General features: G+C 36.0%; 1 protein-coding gene across 1 annotated transcript in view; it reads right to left on the minus strand.

Moving 5' to 3' along the window:
* LOC107662271 (ADAMTS-like protein 3) overlaps window positions 1-18,617 on the minus strand; it is a 213,640-nt gene that overhangs the window by 84,786 nt on the left and 110,237 nt on the right. Inside the window, exon 4 of the mRNA XM_016452223.1 lies at window positions 1,958-2,085. Coding sequence (XP_016307709.1) covers window positions 1,958-2,085 — 128 coding nt within the window. The remainder of the gene's footprint in view (window positions 1-1,957; window positions 2,086-18,617) is intronic.

An 18,617-nucleotide genomic window follows, 5' to 3' on the forward strand; every position in this document is an offset into this window, starting at 1 on the left:
ACTTGCCTAATATATCGTTTTTAAAAATTGGCAGTATTTTAAAGGGAAATTACATATAATGCAATGATCAGCAATGTACAGTTTTTCTTCATATATGCTTTTTTTCTGTAAAAATTATACACATGACACTGCAATAAACATTCACTAAATAATATAATAAAACACCCTAATGCATTGCTGATAACAAAAATAAGATGTTTATTTAAATAAATGTAATATTTAAAATGTAAATAAAATGTAATAATATGTGATGTCACATAATACTTAAGTAAACTTAAGCAAATGCATTAGAATTTTAAGTTTAACTCTACTCTCAAGAAAAGTTAATTCAACAAGACATTTATTGTAAAATTAACAATATTTTAAGGGTAACAAAATTTAAGTTTACAATTTTTATTTGTTTATTTATTTTACAGTGAGGGAATTCTGGGAATGTTCTTTTACAGTTTTTCACTTATTATAGGGCAATTCACTTATCATAGAATAATTCATAGTTTTTACTTGCAAAAATATATTTGACAGTATTTTGCAGTACAATTTTTCTAACAGGAAAAATAACACATTTTTACAGTGTAGATTTAAAGCAGCTGCATGTAGTTTTGTGTATTTTTGTGACTTTAGAGCCCCCTACGGTTAAGTGGTTGGAAATGTAGTGTAATGTTGTATACAAGCATTTGTTTTCGCAGAATTTCGTACCCGCTCACCAAACTTACATACTCCCAGCACAGCAGTTTGGGTGGAATGTAAGAAAGAAACAGAAGCCATTCGCCTTATTAGAAGTCAGTGTGCCATCAGAATGATTTTGAAACTGATATTTCAAGATTAAACACAGTGGCTCTAAAGGAAGGGCTAGGGTTTGAGATGTCATGAAGTTATGAATAGGGTTGGGTATCGATTGGGTTTTTTAACGATACCGGTGCCAAATCGATACTTTTAAAACAGTACCGGTGCCTAAACGGTGCCTGAACCGATACTTTAAAAAAAAAGAGCCACAAAAAAAAACGATGGATAACATTAAAGAACATTAAAAATATTTAAAATAAATATATATAGCATTCACATGCTCCTCGGATGCTCTCATTTCCCGAGTTGTGCTTCCCTTACTCTAAGGCTAATAAATGTATTTCACGATCTGGGTCATTATTTAATACAAAACAATATTTAATACAAAACCACACATAATGTTTAAACTGTATCTCTGTCAATCACTCTGATATTTAGTTAAAATGAGTGAACTGACTGAGTGCTGTCTGTCACTGTCTTTAATCAGTTCTGTGAATGACTGTATGGTATGCCACATGCACTGTAATATGTTTTATATTAAATATTACATTTTCAAATGAAAATAGCAACATGAAGCGTTTTATAAAGTATACGTTCATATGTGTTAAGGGCTAGATTTTCGCTGGAGGAAACAGCTGTGGTGCGATGAGGGGGGAACGCAGTGAAAGCTTTACAGTAGATGGGAAACCGATTGCTCCCTCGTGACCTTTTGTAAACTGTATTTATGACAAAGAACTGCACAGATACAGATATTATAACAATCTATCGATAAACACACACCTTGTGTCCTCTGTTTCTGTTTGAGTCCGCTCGCGCTGCGCCGCCGCGGTCTGCGGATTGAAGAGTGCACTGAAAGAAGGGGAGGAGACGAAGTCTGCCACTGTTTTCATATGAAATTTAAAGGGGACTGACTCTGAGGCGATCACGAATGTGTACAGTTTATGGAGCTAATCGCTATAGGCCCACTAAAAATGGCCTAGCAATGCCCATGCTTCTTACGTCCATTTCGGAGAACCAGAACAAATATTTCAATCGATCGCTCAGGCATTCAAGCGGCACCGAAATGAGGCACCAAAATCTGCGTTCTGATTCGGTTCTAGTACATACCGGTTACATAGGTACCGGTGCCAATACCCAACCCTAGTTATGAATGCATGCGTGTGCACTCGCTCACCCTCCATTGAGACACCTGCGCAGAGAATATGAGGCTCCGCCTCCACAGGTACGAGAACAGTCGCTCCACGTGCCCCAGGCGTCCCAACCGGTGTCCCTCTCCTCATCGGAGCGTGTCGTTCTTGAAGACTGCAAGACACAAAAACACCAACATGTACTAAAGTGTACTACTTTTTTATGCTAAAACTCAAATCCCAATAAAAAAATGCAGAATCCATTCTACATGGCAGTCGATTTATGACCGGGCAATTGTTGATGCCCTCTGTTGGCAAGAAAAAATATTTATTTTCAATGGCTACCGTCAACTGCTTGGTTACCAACTTTGTTCAAAATATATTATTTTGTGTTCAACCGAAGAAAGACACTCATACAGATTTGGAACAACTTGAGGGCGAGAAAATGATGAACTATTCCTTTAAGACCCATTCACACCAAGGACCACACTACAATGATAACGACAGAAGAGAACAATATTGTTGGAATCACTTTCAGAACTATGTATTCTAGTTGATGAACGATAAAAACATCAACAGCCAATCAAAATCACTCGACTTTAAAGAGCTTGAGCATTTAAAGAGGCAGACGACAAAACTGCAGCCCACTTATAATAAACAGTACATTATCGTGCATTGGTGTGGGTGCTAATATAGTCATCAGCAACCATTCATAGCATTCCAGTTGATTTCTCTATTATAGATGGATGAATTTGAATGACCAGGCAATTGATGTGTTCTGCTGACAAGTAAAAAGGCAAGAAATTGCATTCTAATGGTCTGTTTACAGCAAGAACAATTAAAAAAAAAAAAACTATATTGACATCCACACCAACAGACAATAACATTATGTTTATTATAAGCAGGACCTGCATTTTTGTCATCTGCCATTTTAAATGCTCGAACTCTTTAAAGTCGAGTGGACTCTGATTGGCTGTCGTTCATCAGCTGAACAAAATGTTTCACGACTGGATTCCAACGATATCGTTTCTGTTATCATTATAGTTGTGAGTTTTCTTTTAAATTTAGAACTAAAAATCTTTTTTTTTTCTAAATTCTAAATCTTTTTAAAAATATCTTCATCATTATAGTTATTGTTCTTGGTGTGAACAGGCCTTCAGTTCTTCAATGATGCCCTCTACTTGTGGATCTCAGGTTTCTCCAGTTTTGCACTGAAAAATCGTATCGCTCTCAATTAGGAATGTTATTGCTGGACGAACATTTTTTTTTTTCCGAAGAAAAACACATTCATTCTCCAGTATTATTTATGTTTGGTCAGCCACCTATCCACTGAGCTCCTTCACTTTTCCCACCAGTAAATCCCTCTTGGACTGACCTTGAACATTAGCTGGGTTCCCAGTGCTCCAGAATACTTCTGCTTGATTTCTTTACCCACTCAAACTCTCCTGTGTGTTGATACAATTTATAGAGCAAAATATAGGCCTACTCACGTCTAGCTATGACCGACTTTTTATTTAGTGTTAAATCAATTGAAGCTCACATTTACCGAACACAACCTCCCATGTGTCTGATCTGAAAGCAACCAAGACTGTAATTAAGCAATAAGACACGAGAGACTTGCGTCACATCTAAGAACAACCCTGTTCTAGAATCTCATTCACGTAAGATTTCAAAATGACATGTTGGGACACATAGCGCCGTTGCACTTCGGGTGTCCCAAGTTCAATCCTGGCGCGTGGACCTTTCCCGATCCCGCCCCCCCTCACTCTCTCCCACTTCACTTCCTGTCTAGCAACTGTCCTATCATAGTAAAGGCAAAAATGGCAAAAATAAATCTTGGAAAAAAAAAAAAAAAAGACTTGTCAAGCTTGACATAATTGATTCCATTGGTTCATAAGCATAGTGCTGTTTAAAATATGCATAATGAATGAGATTCAAGTGCTGCAGTGGAGGGCAAGATTTTCAGTAAATAACTATATATATATATATGTCAATGATTGTCTTCTGGACAACTGTCAGATCAGCAGTCTTCCCCATGATTGTGTAGCCTAGTGAACCAAACTGAGAGACCATTTTGAAGGCTCAGGAAACCTTTGCAGGTGTTTTGAGTTGATTAGCTGATTGGCATGTCACCATATTCTAATTTGTTGAGATAGTGAATTGGTGGGTTTTTGTTAAATGTGAGCCAAAATCATCACAATTAAAAGAACCAAAGACTTAAACTACTTCAGTCTGTGTGCATTGAATTTATTCAATACACGAGTTTCACAATTTGAGTTGAATTACTGAAATAAATTAACCATTCCACGACATTCTAATTTATTGAGATGCACCTGTATATTTATTTATTTTTTATTTTTTTTGGGCTTTCAAAGAAAACAAAACAGCACAGAACAACAATCGGATGATTAACTAATGACAGAAATTAGATTTTTGGACCAATCTGTTTCTTTAAATATCTTATGCTCACCAAAAAGAGTGTACAGAAACAAAATTGATTCATTTAAAAAAAAAAAGAATATTGTGAAATATTATTCCAATTTATAACGACTGTTTTCTATCTTAATATATTTTTAAAATGCAATTTATTCCTGTGATTAAAGCTGAATTTTCAGCTACATTCCTCCGGTCTTCAGTGTCACATGATCCTTCAGAAATCATTCTAACATGCTGATTCAGCACACAAGAAATATTTATTATTATTTTTATCAATGTTGATAATTTTATCAATGTTGATAAATAAATGTTGCTTAATATTTTTGTGGAAACCAGGTTACATGTTTGTTTTTTTTCAGGATTCTTTGATGAATAGAAAGTTCAAAAGAGCAGCATTTATTTGAAATAGAAATCTTTTGTAACATTATAAAATGACTTTACTGTCACTGTTGATCAGTTTAATGCATTCTTGTTGCATAAAAGTATTAATTTCTTTCAGATAAATAAATAAATACCTTACTGACCCCAGACTTTTGAATAGCAGTGTAGGCCTCTTTTAACAAGGCTCTCTGATGGATAATGTGCAGTTGTTCTGTGGGAAAGACCGGTTTCTTTCGGCATTCTACAAATTCTTGCTCATTTTCGTTTGGAAATCGTAACATCTCTGCTTGTACAGTTCTATTACCATGAATGTGTTTGTAGAGGCTTTCTTAATTTCAGTTGTTGGACTGCAGTCCTAGTTAAACAGTCCGTCAGTAGTTGCCAATGAAAACAGACTAGCAGCGGTGGGCTTTGACTAGCTAGCCTCGAGGCACTGATTGGATGTCAGCTTTTACAATGACCTAACGGCGATTCATTTCCCTGAAGACTGAACTTTCCAGTCAAGAGAGATGCTGTAAATTGCCCTCAGAATGAATTTCAAATCCCTATCGTTTTAAAAGTTACTATCGCAGGTTCTTCCATAAGACTTCCTGACTTCTTTATGGTTTCTCCGCAGGCTCACCAGGTACAAAAGCAGCCAGTTTACTCCTGTCTCTTCTCATTACAAATCCCTGACCTGAAAATGGGACTTGAAGAGCTCACATCAATGCTTTAGAGGAGAAATCAACACTCATTTAGTGTATACGCTGAAGCTGAGGACTGTATTGGCTAATGCTAGCTAGAGTTTAGCTTAGTTCAGGTTTCATTAGCCATGGTTGTCAAGCCCTGTGTATAAACAATGGTACTCAAACAGACATTACATACAAAATTTATTTTCTAAACATAGAAATATTTAATTTTGTGCTACAGTTTAGTGAGTAACACCTTTAAGTTTACTTACTAGTAAATTAAATAAATCAAATTTTACTTAATATAGCACAACAGATATATATTATTATTAAACCAAAAAAAAACAAAAAACATAATTAAAAATTGTTTACAATAATTGAAATAAAGTTGAAATAAAATAAAAATATAAATATTAAATGAGCAACTAAAACTAAAAAAGCTTTGCAAATAAGTCTATAAGTTAAACTAAAACTGAAATAAAAATAAAAATAAATGAAAAGGTATATAAAATTTATCAAGTTAAAAAGAAAAGTGAAAAAAAAAGTACACAAACAAATACCTATATAAAATAAAAAACGAAAATACCTTTAAAATATATGTATAATGTATATACAGTGGGTATGGAAAGTATTCAGATTTTTTGCAGCTCAGTCCAATGGTGGGACCAAATGCTTGAAGCCAGAATGAACGAGAGAAACTAAACGACAGGGAGACCACGCAACAAATGTGTGACTCAGAAAACCCACAATATTCAGTGGGTTCTCTGGTGTGTCGTTTAATAGGTTTAGGAGCGCCCAATAAACGACACACCAGAGATCCCAGTGAAAATCTGAGAAAATAAGAGCAAAAGATGGCAGACTCTGCTGGCAGCCACACACAGACGTGCTGTTTAGCGTCTCCACGGCATCTCATGACTGAGCTTTCCGACGCCTACAAAGAGACGTACAGAGGTATCATTTCACAATACTGGCTAATGCAGCTCTGCAGACTGGTGCGTCTGGCAACAGAGGAGAACCAAACACCTCGCTCAGGTTACGCACAGATTTCTGATCTAGCACACACTCACATAGACGGTTTACATTATGATTTCATATTGACTTTAATATTCAGTCTTTGAATTCAGATGCACTACACACCCTCAATGCCAAATGTAGCCTGTCATTATTTAATTCAGCTAGATAGAGCACATTTAACAGAATTAAACGCCTACAAATGAACCCCATTTATGTTTCTGTACGAAGTTTGAAACATTCAAAATGAACCCCATTTATGTTTCTGGTGTTTGTTTTTAATGAAGTGAAAGAAATTTGTGTCACAAAGTTTGCAAGGGCAAAACATTTCAGTAAATATGGGATTTACTGAAAGCTATGGCAGCGTGTGGGAATTTCTTCTTTCGCCATATTAATCCTCGTATCCAACACCTGCCTGCAATCATTCAGTTGTGTGAGAGTTGTTTATGTATTGTTTTAATGACGTGAAAATGGCTAAATAAACAGAATCTGAATGTTTAGTTTGTGTTTCCCAATCATTATGACAGTTTAGCATTTTGAGCGTAAGTACATAGAGGCTAACTTGCCCTCAACATACACTAAATCACTCTTTAAAAAATAATAATGGTGATTGAAAAGGCATCGATTTCTCATGCAAAGTTATACATCAAGAAATGTAGAGTAGATGGGAATTTTGTTAAATTCCTTAACCTGAAATAGTATACTTTGCTGCATAACTTGTTGAGCACTGTTTTTACTACAAACGTGAATGATGACAAACTTACAATGAAGGAGGGACCTGAGCCATATCTACAAACCAGGACTTCAGAGGGGTGGGTCTTGGAAACCATCCAGAACACCTAGCAACTACATAGCAACGCACTAAAAGCCTTTCAGAACAGCTTAGCAATCACATGGTAACCACTCATAAGATCCCAGCAATCAAGTTTTGATATTTTCAAATACGGGTATCCAATAAATGGTGCTATAAATGGTTAAAAAATTCAGTTAAAATTAAAAATTCTATTAAAATTATCCTAATTTCATTCATTACTTTTTTTTAATAATTAAAAAAACAAAAATAAAAAAAACATTTTCAGTAACTAAAATAAAGCTGAAATAAAATAAAATATAAATTTTAGATTAAAAACATGTGCTTCAAAAAAAAAAAAAATTAGAAATGTCGTCCTGGCAGAACACCTAGCAACTACATAGCAACGCACTAAAAGCCTTTCAGAACAGCTTAGCAATCACATGGTAACCACTCATAAGATCCCAGCAATCAAGTTTTGATATTTTCAAATACGGGTATCCAATAAATGGTGCTATAAATGGTTAAAAAATTCAGTTAAAATTAAAAATTCTATTAAAATTATCCTAATTTCATTCATTACTTTTTTTTAATAATTAAAAAAACAAAAATAAAAAAAACATTTTCAGTAACTAAAATAAAGCTGAAATAAAATAAAATATAAATTTTAGATTAAAAACATGTGCTTCAAAAAAAAAAAAATTAGAAATGTCGTCCTGGCAATTAACATTATTTAGAAAATCAAGTTCATTTTGATATTTGCAAATACTGTTATCTCAATGATAACCTAAATGATCATCATCATTCTTTTTTTCTTAACCCAATGCATTTCACGTTTTAATCTAAAGGGGGGGGGGTTACCGTAATTAAAATAAATCTGAAATCATCTAAAATATAAACATTTTATTAAAAAAAAAATCTAAACTTAAAGATGCACGAAAATTATAAAATGGTACTAAAGGAGAATGCAGGGTTTCTGCAGGATTTTTAAGCTCAAATTTAAGATTTTTTATGACCTTTTTTTTAATACCTGCACAAATAAAATGAATACCATATCAGCGGGGTAGGGCAATGTCTATAGTAACATTAAACTGTAAAATGACTGTAAAACGTATGATTTACAGTTCAGATACAAGTTTTCAGATTTCAGCCTTTAAACCATTTTTAATAAAATGGATGAGTCAAAAGTATTAATTAATATATTAAACAATTATCATCAACAAATTATGTTAATTAACTAACAAATACATTTTACTGTTTAGATTTTTATAATGCATTATCTTCTTATCGATCCACCAGTTCAGTTACAGCTCTGCATGTTTGCAGGGTAAAAACATGTCGATTTTCACATTGGTCTGAACAAAAACAACCCCAATACTGTGTTCCTGCAATACCAGAGGCTGCAGTTTCAGACCGCATTTCTACTAGGACCCTATTTTTTTGTGACAGCACCAGCTAACCAATTCTATTCCAACAGAGGAGACCCGATTCAAACATCAAACAAACAGATGCAATGACTAGATCCATGGAAACTATTCATTTTTTATCTTTCCATCTTATTTTTAATGTAAGAGCTGGCATGAACTTGAGTGTGTGAGGCGATGTCAGCAATCTCCATTTAGCCTATTTAGCTGTGTTCATTGTGCTGCTGGATGTTGTGAACTAGTATTTGTATTCTACTTATTTAAAATGTATTAATGTACTAATAAACACTATTTTGTACCGCATACGTACATAAAAAAAAAAAAATATAAAAAAAAATTGGTCCTAGAAACGCAGTCCTGAAACTGCAGCCTCCAGTACTGTAGGAATACCCTACTCCAATAAAATAGGCTTATTAAAAATACACATTCATTCTCTGCCAGCAGGAGGCACTTTCAGAATGGCAGAAATATAGCAGTTTCCTCGGTAACGACAGTAAACAAAGCAGTGCAGCACCGGACTCTGAAATGTGTAGCGCCCCGGTTTATTTAATTAAATCATAGCCATGGCCGTACCCAGGCTTTTAAAATTAGTGAGGTCCGGGGTGTGACAGATAATATCATAATTTTTGCGTTTCCCTTACCGAATGTCATATCTTGTTAGCAAAGACCTGTCCATGGGCTTTTTTGATTGCTTTCAGTTTAAGTGCCGGCAGTGCAGTGTTGCAAGATATTGAGTAGCTGGGACTATTTTCAGGTGCTGCGTAGTATCATTGCGCCTGCTGCACCCATGGTATGCAGCAAAGTTCCTTGATTATTACGCCGGAATGGGAGTATAGTTCCTAGCCATATCGGCCTAGAAAATCGCAACTTTTCATTTTCCGTCGGTCTTAGTACACGATGTAACTACAGAAGAGTCAAGTTTTAAATAGGAAAAATATAGAAACTTTGGTCATTTGAGCGAGATGCTAACGGTCTAATCATATTCAATGATCTATGCTAAGCTACAGCTAAAAGTGCTACCGCCAGAGACCCAGAGATCGGCTGAATGGATTCGAAAATGGTAAAACTCAACTGTTTAACTCTAGGGGAGTTGGAAAATGAGCCTATTTTCAAAAATAGTGGAGTGTTCCTTTAACAACAAATTAGTCAAAGAACAAATTTTATTTTTTGAACATTAAAAATTTACCGAGGTCCAGACCTCGGTGGCCTCATAGCTGGTTACGGGCCAGATCATAGCCCTTTGAGGTTTAATCGTCACATTAAGCCATATCGCAATTCTGGTCTTTCCGTCCCCAAAATGTAAGACCTCCTGAAATCATAATTAAGACTTTCTTGTACAATTTAAGGCTTTAAGGACCCGCGGAAACCCTGGAATGACAAAAAAAAAAAATAAAAAAATCAATAACAATTAAAAATTCTATTAAAATCAACCTAAATTCATCATTCAGTTTTTGAGTTGGGAACTCAATTTCCAGGTCAGTGCAATGCACTTCCTAGCAACAGTGAAGGCAATGTTTGCATATTTTATTTTGTGGTTGTGTCTGAGATTAAAATCAGTACAACTTCCTAAGAGACAGCGCTCCGAGTCCACTGGAAATGGAGTGTCCAATATTTTGGCCACTAAATTTCTAAGCTCTTGCCAACATTTTTAACTTTACTGCACCCAACTGCGGAACTCAATGTACTTTATTCTAAGCCACATCTGAAATATTTCTCTGGTACTTCTGGATTGTAACTATGCAGCTTTTATGGTGTGTAATATGGTTAGTATATAATCCAGCTAGGTCTAAATCTAAACTCAATTCAAATAATGGCTTTGTTCCAAATCCTTGAGTAAGAACACAGCATTCAGAAAGCAAGGTAACTCGGGTTGTTTTTTTTCCCCCTCTTTTACCAAAACCATTGTCACTGCATTGCGAAAAAAAAAAAAAAAGCATTTGATCAATAGAGATATACTATTCACATTCGATGTCTCTCTTGATTTGTCAACTAGAAACGGAGTGAGCTGAAAGTATATTTTGGACAAGAGCACTCCAGAATATAGTGCGACCTCAAATAACTCCTCTGTGCTTGTCAGTTTAGGTAAAGCCCGTGATTGCCAGGACTGCTCCTTGGGAAAAATCTTGGTTGAAACAAATAACGTGCATGTTAGATAGATCATGTTTGTTTGTCACTTACGTTCTCTCCTCCAGGAATACTTTCAAACAAAGATGCAACAAATCACGGTTTGTGTAGCCGAATAGTCACTAGATGAATTACTATAATCAGTTTAATGGATCAGTTTATGGCAAGGATATTAAAAAAAAAAAACTCTACAGTGGAGGCTTTACAGCCAATATTGCAACATTAGTTTAAATGTATGAGGTTTATGTAGAGCTTTCACCCAATTTAAAAGACACGTAAATGCTGAATTTTTTGTAAAAAAAAGTTACATGTCTGCAAACTCATGAAAAGTGAAAAAGATGGGATGATCTAAACAACACAATCTTACATTAGATCATATTTTAATGAATGTAAATACAATAAAATATTAAAAATGAATGAGCTCTCAAAATTTGGAAAACTTAGCAAAAGTAACTTTAGAAAAATGCAAGTCTTACGGTCACAAACTGGACCGAGAGGAACAAGGCAGGCAAGTGAACGTGCTCTTTATTTACAAATCCATAAATCATCCAAAACATCCAATGATGACTGCAAGCACAAGCAGTCTCAAAAAGTTGCAGAACTCGAGTAACAGTCAATTACTTTCTTTGGAATAGCTGAACAGATGGAGCACAACAACCCAGATTCAAGTGCATCCCAGAGAATGAAAGTAATCTAAAAGGTACTCCAGAAAGGGGAGTCCACGGAGCAACAGGCAGGTGAGCAACCTTGAAACCAGTCAGTAGGTGAATGAAACAAACTGTCTTTTATGTGTTGAAGGAAAGTAGCTGCAGGTGGTAGTAATTAATGACAAGGGACAAGTGAGGGAGTGTGAAGGATTATGGGTAATGAAGTCCGTGGGGAAACCCACAGGAGAATCAGGCAGGGGAACAGACAGGACCGTGACACTTACATGCTCAATGTGTACTTTTGAATTATGAATTAAAGGAAGATTATGTGGTATTAATGAATCAGAGCCTGTTCTCTGCCAGACGCAGAGTTCCTGAGTGACTGTGCTAATGCAGCTGTACTCAGGAATGCAAAAAAAAAACAAAAAAAAAACATGACTGACATTTGCATGCAATCCTTGTAAATATACCATTACATACTGTAGCATTAAATCAATTTATGAATCATTAATCAAATTTAAATTAAATCTAAAATTCCCTCCACCCACATATTTTGGATTCAAAATGGCCATTTTTGCTGAAAGGCATCAAGTGTGCAGCACAGACAATAAAACTCTACATCCAGGACTTTGAAATGTGCCTAAAAACTATTTTAAATACTAGCACTAGACTTTTCCTGAATGAACACATGAAGTGTAGTCTGTAATAATACGTTTTGGGTGATCACTCAGTTAGCAATGGCATGAAAACATTAAAAAGATATGTTGTTTTTATAAATAACTCATTATGGTAATGAATTTTGAACTTTGGACGCCTGGTCTTCTTCTTTATACAATTCCAGCGGAAAAACATCAATCTTATTCTCAACTGTAGCTACCATAAATATTTAAAAAGTTATCATGTATTTTATGATGAGCTTTATCACTATTCTATTTTTAATTTTTTATGCATAGCTATTCAAACACTAAGAATACTAAACGGTAATAAGATTGTAGTCAGCATTTACAAATAAACTTTACACAGTCAGTGAACTGAACTGAACCAACACTAGCTTAGTTTCCATCTAAATTGACTAATTTAACTTATATGCATAATTAGAATAATCACAAAAAAATCGTTTTCATCCCATGTGTTCAAGAGAATAAAATCGCCACTTCCTGGGAAAATTGTGCAAAGTGTCAATAATAAAAATGCAAGCTGCTACACCTGGGGAAGCCTGTGGCTATATTTTCCTATAATAAATGACAGACACAATGCAGTAACACACTCTGTCATGTTATCTTACATTCGGTAATGTTTGGGAACGCAATCTTGTGAGACAGTTATTGAAGGTGATTATACCATAGACTGTAAAAAAAAGATTGACGATGCGTCTCCACTTCCTCCACATAGAAAAGTGAAGCCAAAACATCTAATTTGGCCGCTGTCATCTTGCAAAAATTACATCATTTGGAGCCCGAGTCTGCGCAGTACTGATCGTAAAGGTGAAGCCGTTGTATCAAAGTCCCGCCCAATCGCAAGCTCATAATCATTACACCACACCCCTTTTTTTATAGAATCAAATAACAAACTAAAAGCATGAACACTTGAACATACATTAGTATGACAAGAACTACCTAAAATGATGGAAACCATCTTTTGGGGGAAAAAAATAATTTGAAGTGTAATTTGATTATTTAGTTTGGCTCACGTCCCATTCGTTTAAAGGGGGGGTCTAATGCGATTTCATGCATTCTGAGTTATTTACACTGTTAAAGAGTTGGATTCTCATGCTAAACGTGGCCAAAGTTTCAAAAAACGATTTGGACGTATGACAAAGTATTTCTGTGCCAAATACACTCCTTCCGGGTTCGAAAAAGTTTCGGAAAGTTTTTTTCGAGCATGGCTCTTCATGATGTCACGAAGAGTGGAATTCCTTGTATGGGCACTTCTCCAGGAAGAGCACGCCACACAGCAAATAAAGCGAGAGCGAGAGCAAGAGCGAGAGCGCGTGCCCATCAACTTGCTTCATTCGGGTAACGGAAGTCGTCGGCAACGCTGCACAGGACTTGCTCAAGAAGCATGTCTCCAAAGAAGTGTATTTTTGGATGTGAGGGAAAGATAACCTTGTTTAGCTTCCCAAAGAACCCAGCGTTAAGGGAACAGTGGATGCAGTTTGTTTTTCCGGGACAGCAACGGCGTTTCGCACGTGTGTTTGTTCCAGTCATTTCGGTGACGAATGTTTTATAAACGAGGCCCAGTTCGACGCTGGATTTGCAGATCGTTTGATGCTGAAAGATAAGAGCGGTCCCAGCGATAAAATATCCCGGTCATGAGCTGGAATCGCAGGTGGTGAGTAAAACTGCATCAAATTTCTGTGTTTTGTTGGTAATCGGTGCGTAAGCGTTCGAGACTCTTTAGCTCCGCCCATGGCATGCCTCCAGACGCTCGGCTGTTTTCAGAGAGAAGCGTAAAGCTGTATCTTTCTTTTATAAATCTGATCAAAGTAAAGACTCTTCGGAGATATGAAGAATGCAAATACTACTATATAGCTACTCAAGATTAACATGAGATTGGCGAAAATGTGTGTGTTATGTCCCCTTTAAATGGAGAGGGCGGGGTTTATGACCTATACTGCAGCCAGCCACCAGATGGCGATCGAAATGTTTTGGCTTCACTTTTCATGACATGTGCGGCACACTTGGATTATACCAAATCATTTTGATGACGGACTTTGGCTCAGGCATTTCAGAATTATTAAAATAACATTTGAAATGGTGTGTGATGAGATTAGTGAGCTGGTTTGTTCAGTTATCCAATCACATGATCTGTTGAGGCAAATTTACAGGACTTATTTGATGTGCACCAAGGAATTTATTCGGTAAATGTTTCCATTATAGTTTTTTTTTTGCTTGTCGTCTTATCAGATTTTTTAAAAATAAAAAAAAATTATCGCATCAGTTTTTTTATGCACATTTTGGCATTTCCATCCAGCATTTTTAATACAATATTCCAAAATTCACATAAAAATGGTGGATGGAAACATAGCTACTGTATGGAGCTGAATAATGACAGTATTGTCTTGCAACAGCTGCTTTATTGCTGAATTTTGGATTTGCCTCAGTTTTGAAATTCACATAATTTATTGTTACTTTCCTGTTTATTACTGTGAAGCAGTTTTGCAACAATCTCTATAGTATAAAGCACTATAAAAAATAATGGTGACTTGACTTGACAGTTACAACTTATTAATAGCAATTAGTGCTCATCTTGTAAATAAAATAAATTCCACACGACTTACATAACTTGTCTATCTTTATCAGTTGCCTTCCCACAGTAAACATCTTTAATGCAAACATAAGAAATCTGATTTGAAAAATGGAGCCATGTTTTTGCCTAAAGCATATTGTTGTCTCAGAGAAAAAAAAAATACAAATTTCAGTTTACTTCAATTTGTTCTGCTAAAACAAATCACACAAATGTATGGGGAAAATACAGCTAAATGTAAACACTTAACAGTAGCTTATCCTGTCTATCATGACCACACGTTTACCCAAAATATACAAGCATATTTCTCAAAATGAGAAGGTGGTTTTGCTGATTTACTCGGGTAAGCTGTTTTCTGTAGCACAACTGGTAAAATAGCAATGCTAGCATTAGCATGGCTATGGATTTGCATTTACAAATGCTTCTGGCTCTGCCATCTCAATTTTTGAGTTGCTGTATTACGAAATTACCACAATTCATAACGCGATGAAAGTATGTGTTCTCAGCGTTGCTAAAGTGGATATTAGCAACAACTATCCATTGATGGACATTCAAAAGTAGCAGTAAAAGTTGTGTTCCTCACATCAAAATCCACAAACATATTTGTTTAGAACTGTTTTGGACTGTTTTAACTTATAAACGGTGCTTGGTCTGTGCATATTTCTCTCCTGATTCAGACGAGACGACTTTTTCACTGAAGAAAGCAATATTATAGATAGACAACTCATATTGTAGCCAGAAGCTATGGTTTGAAATCCCTTAATGATGGATTTGTTTTGTTTTTTTTACAAACCCAAAGCTTTTCACTTCACAAGATGTTAATTGATGGACTGGAGTTACTTGTGGATTATTGTGATGTTTTTATCAGCTGTTTGGACTCTCATTCTGACGGCACCCATTCACTGCAGAGGATCCATTGGTGAGCAAGTGATGCAATGATAAATTTCTCCAAATCTGTTCCGATGACGAAACGAATTCATCCACATCTTAGATGGCCTGAGGGTGAGTATATTTTCAGAAAATTCTCATTTTTGGGTGAACTATTCCTTTAACAGAACCATGCTTGCAAAGTTTTGGCCTGCACACGTGCATAAAGCATCTGACCTATCTCCCTTTGGATAAAAGCATCTCCCAAATGCATAAACATAAACGTCCTACTGTATATAGCCACAGACACACACATACACTTAAACACACAGTGGCTGGCCTGGTCAGGCAGTGAGTGGGTGTGAGAAGGTGATAAGCGACCCTTCGGCTAGAGATCCACCAGTGAGACCTGACCTCCTCCGTGTCTCCCACAGACCACCAGTGGAATTCGCTCATCAATCATATCTCTCCAAGCTCCAGATGCATGTGCGTGTGGGGGCGACAGATGGATCAACAGGTCCATGAGATTCTCGTCAAACTTTGGATGGAAAGCAGTGGTCGGCGTTCTGGGACTCGGCTAAACAACACTTTAACATCTGGGTGAGCTGGCTGCTGAACGCAAACTGAATGAGCGAAGGGGAAAAAACAGAGGGTAGAAGAGGTTTGGAAGGGAGTTTAAAGGAATAGCTGACCCCAAAATGAAAAATCTGTCATTATCTACTCACCAACATGTTGTTCAAATTCACTTGATTTTTTTTCCGAGAAACACAAAAGGGCTTTTCACACTTGCAATTTTGAATTCGCCAAGCTGGAAAAAGAACAGTTTAAAGGGGTCCTATTATGCTTTTTTTTTCACTTTTTCAACTGTAGTAAGTGTGTAATGTTGCTGCTTGAGCATAAAAAAGATCTGCAAGGTTACAAAACTCAAAGTCCACTCTAGTGCTGTCGTGATAACAGATTTTACACTGCATGATTATTGTGGTCTAAAGAATTCACGATAACGATATATATCACGATATAGATAAATCTTGAAAAAAAAATTAGACAAAAACAATAAATAATATAAACTATATATTCATTTCTCCCCTTAGTAGAGCATCAAAGTACAACAGTTTATGACAATAAAATTTTTTATTCCAAACCCATGTTATAGCATCAATCGAGTGTTTGAAATAACTTATTTCTGTGCACTGATGTGGCTTCTTATCACAGAATATATCATGACACCCTTAATTAAAGGGATAGTTCACCCAAAAATGAAAATCTGTCATTAATTACTCACCCTCATGTCGTTCCAAACCCGTAAGACCTTCGTTCATCTTTGGAACACAAATTAATATATTTTTGATGAAATCCAAGAGCTTTCTGACTACAACGTTCAAGCTCTTGGATTTTATCAAAAATATCTTAATTTGTGTTATATCTTAATGCAGTTGTAATAAAAAATGTCCTGGCTCTTCCAAGCTTTATAATGGCAGTGAATGGGGGTCGAGATTTTGAAGCAAATAAAGTGCCTCCATCCATCATAAAAAAGTGCTCCACATGACTCCGGGGGGTTAATAAAGGCCTTCTGAAGTGAAGTGATGCGTTTGTGTAAGAAAAATATCCATATTTAAAACTTTGTAAGCTGAAATCTCTAGTTTTTTAATATAACTGCGATTGTATTCGTCTGACAGAAGAAAGTCATATACACCTAGGATGGCTTGAAGGTGAGTAAATCATAGGGTCATTTTCATTTTTGGGTGAACTGTCCCTTTAAGCATCATTTCTCACAACAAACAGATGGAGCAGCAAACTGCTGCAGGTTGCGAGACCAGCAAACCATTGTAGGCTGGTTTAAACTCTCTTTTGTATCTTTTTCAATGTGTCACACTGTTCATACAGTGCTTCACACTTGGAAAGTAATTATCTTAGTAATTATTCATGTTTCATGATTTCACACTGTGCTGCAGAAACAGCATATTCAAACTTCTGGATCCATCTATTTTTGTGGGGGGCTTAAGCTTTTACTTGTCTTAAAAAAGGCAGTTGCTAACAAATGGCTAAATCCTAAAAATTACCATAAAAGTGTTCATTAGATACATGCACTAATATGGACCTTAGTCACACTTCCAAGTCTTCTGGAGCCATTTGACAAGCCATTAAAACACAGAATCTTTTTGGATGAACTATTCATTTCAGGAATTGAAGTGTTAACAAAACATGAAAGACGTTCAAGAAAACCAACTGCTAAACGTGGATCGAAACCACTGTTATCAAAATCTTTATCGGTGGGAATGATATCATTCCAATATATTCTCAAAGCACACACTCTTCCAAGTCCCTTTGGGGGTTAAGCTTTTACTTGTCTTAAAAAAGGCAGTTGCTAACAAATGGCTAAATGGGACAATGAGGTCATTAATATCAAGATGTATTTGTCCAATCAATGGTATTGAACTAACTACATGTGTGAAATGTTGCTATAAAAGTGACATTAGCCCAGGGTTTAAAAAGATGATAACCCAGGGATAAGCTCAGTGTGAGAAGCCCTAAAAGGAGATCCGAGGCTCTTTTTTATGCAAAAAAGCAGATGTCAAGATCTTAAAAATGACCATAAAAGTGTTCATTAGATACATGCACTAATATGGACCTTAGTAACACTTCCAAGTCTTCTGGAGCCATTTGACAAGCCATTAAAACACAGAATCTTTTTGGATGAACTATTCATTTCAGGAATTGAAGTGTTAACAAAACATAAAAGAAGTTCAAGAAAACCAACTGCTAAACGTGGATCGACACCACACTCTTCCAAGTCCCTTTGCTAAAATGCCTTTCTGCTTTTTTGACTCTTTTTTTCATACGTTTGCTTGCAATTTCATCCAAGGGACTGGTTACTCTAACAAGCTGTGACAAACACAATTGCATTCTGCTAGTGATGTGAAGATCAAAGTTGTCAGGGAAGTGAGCCATATGGCCAACGCATGTACGGCCTCAGAACTCTCAACATAATCAGCCACTGTCTGATCTTCTGCACAAGACACAAATGAAAGCCAAATGTTTAGAGGTGTTTAGCAAAAGCGTGAAATTTTCCTAATGCAATGCACAATGTTTGATATTCGCTGCTTAATAGATTT

Source organism: Sinocyclocheilus anshuiensis, unplaced genomic scaffold, assembly GCF_001515605.1.
Source record: "Sinocyclocheilus anshuiensis isolate Anshui unplaced genomic scaffold, SAMN03320099.WGS_v1.1 scaffold579, whole genome shotgun sequence".
Taxonomy (NCBI): Eukaryota; Metazoa; Chordata; class Actinopteri; order Cypriniformes; family Cyprinidae; genus Sinocyclocheilus; species Sinocyclocheilus anshuiensis.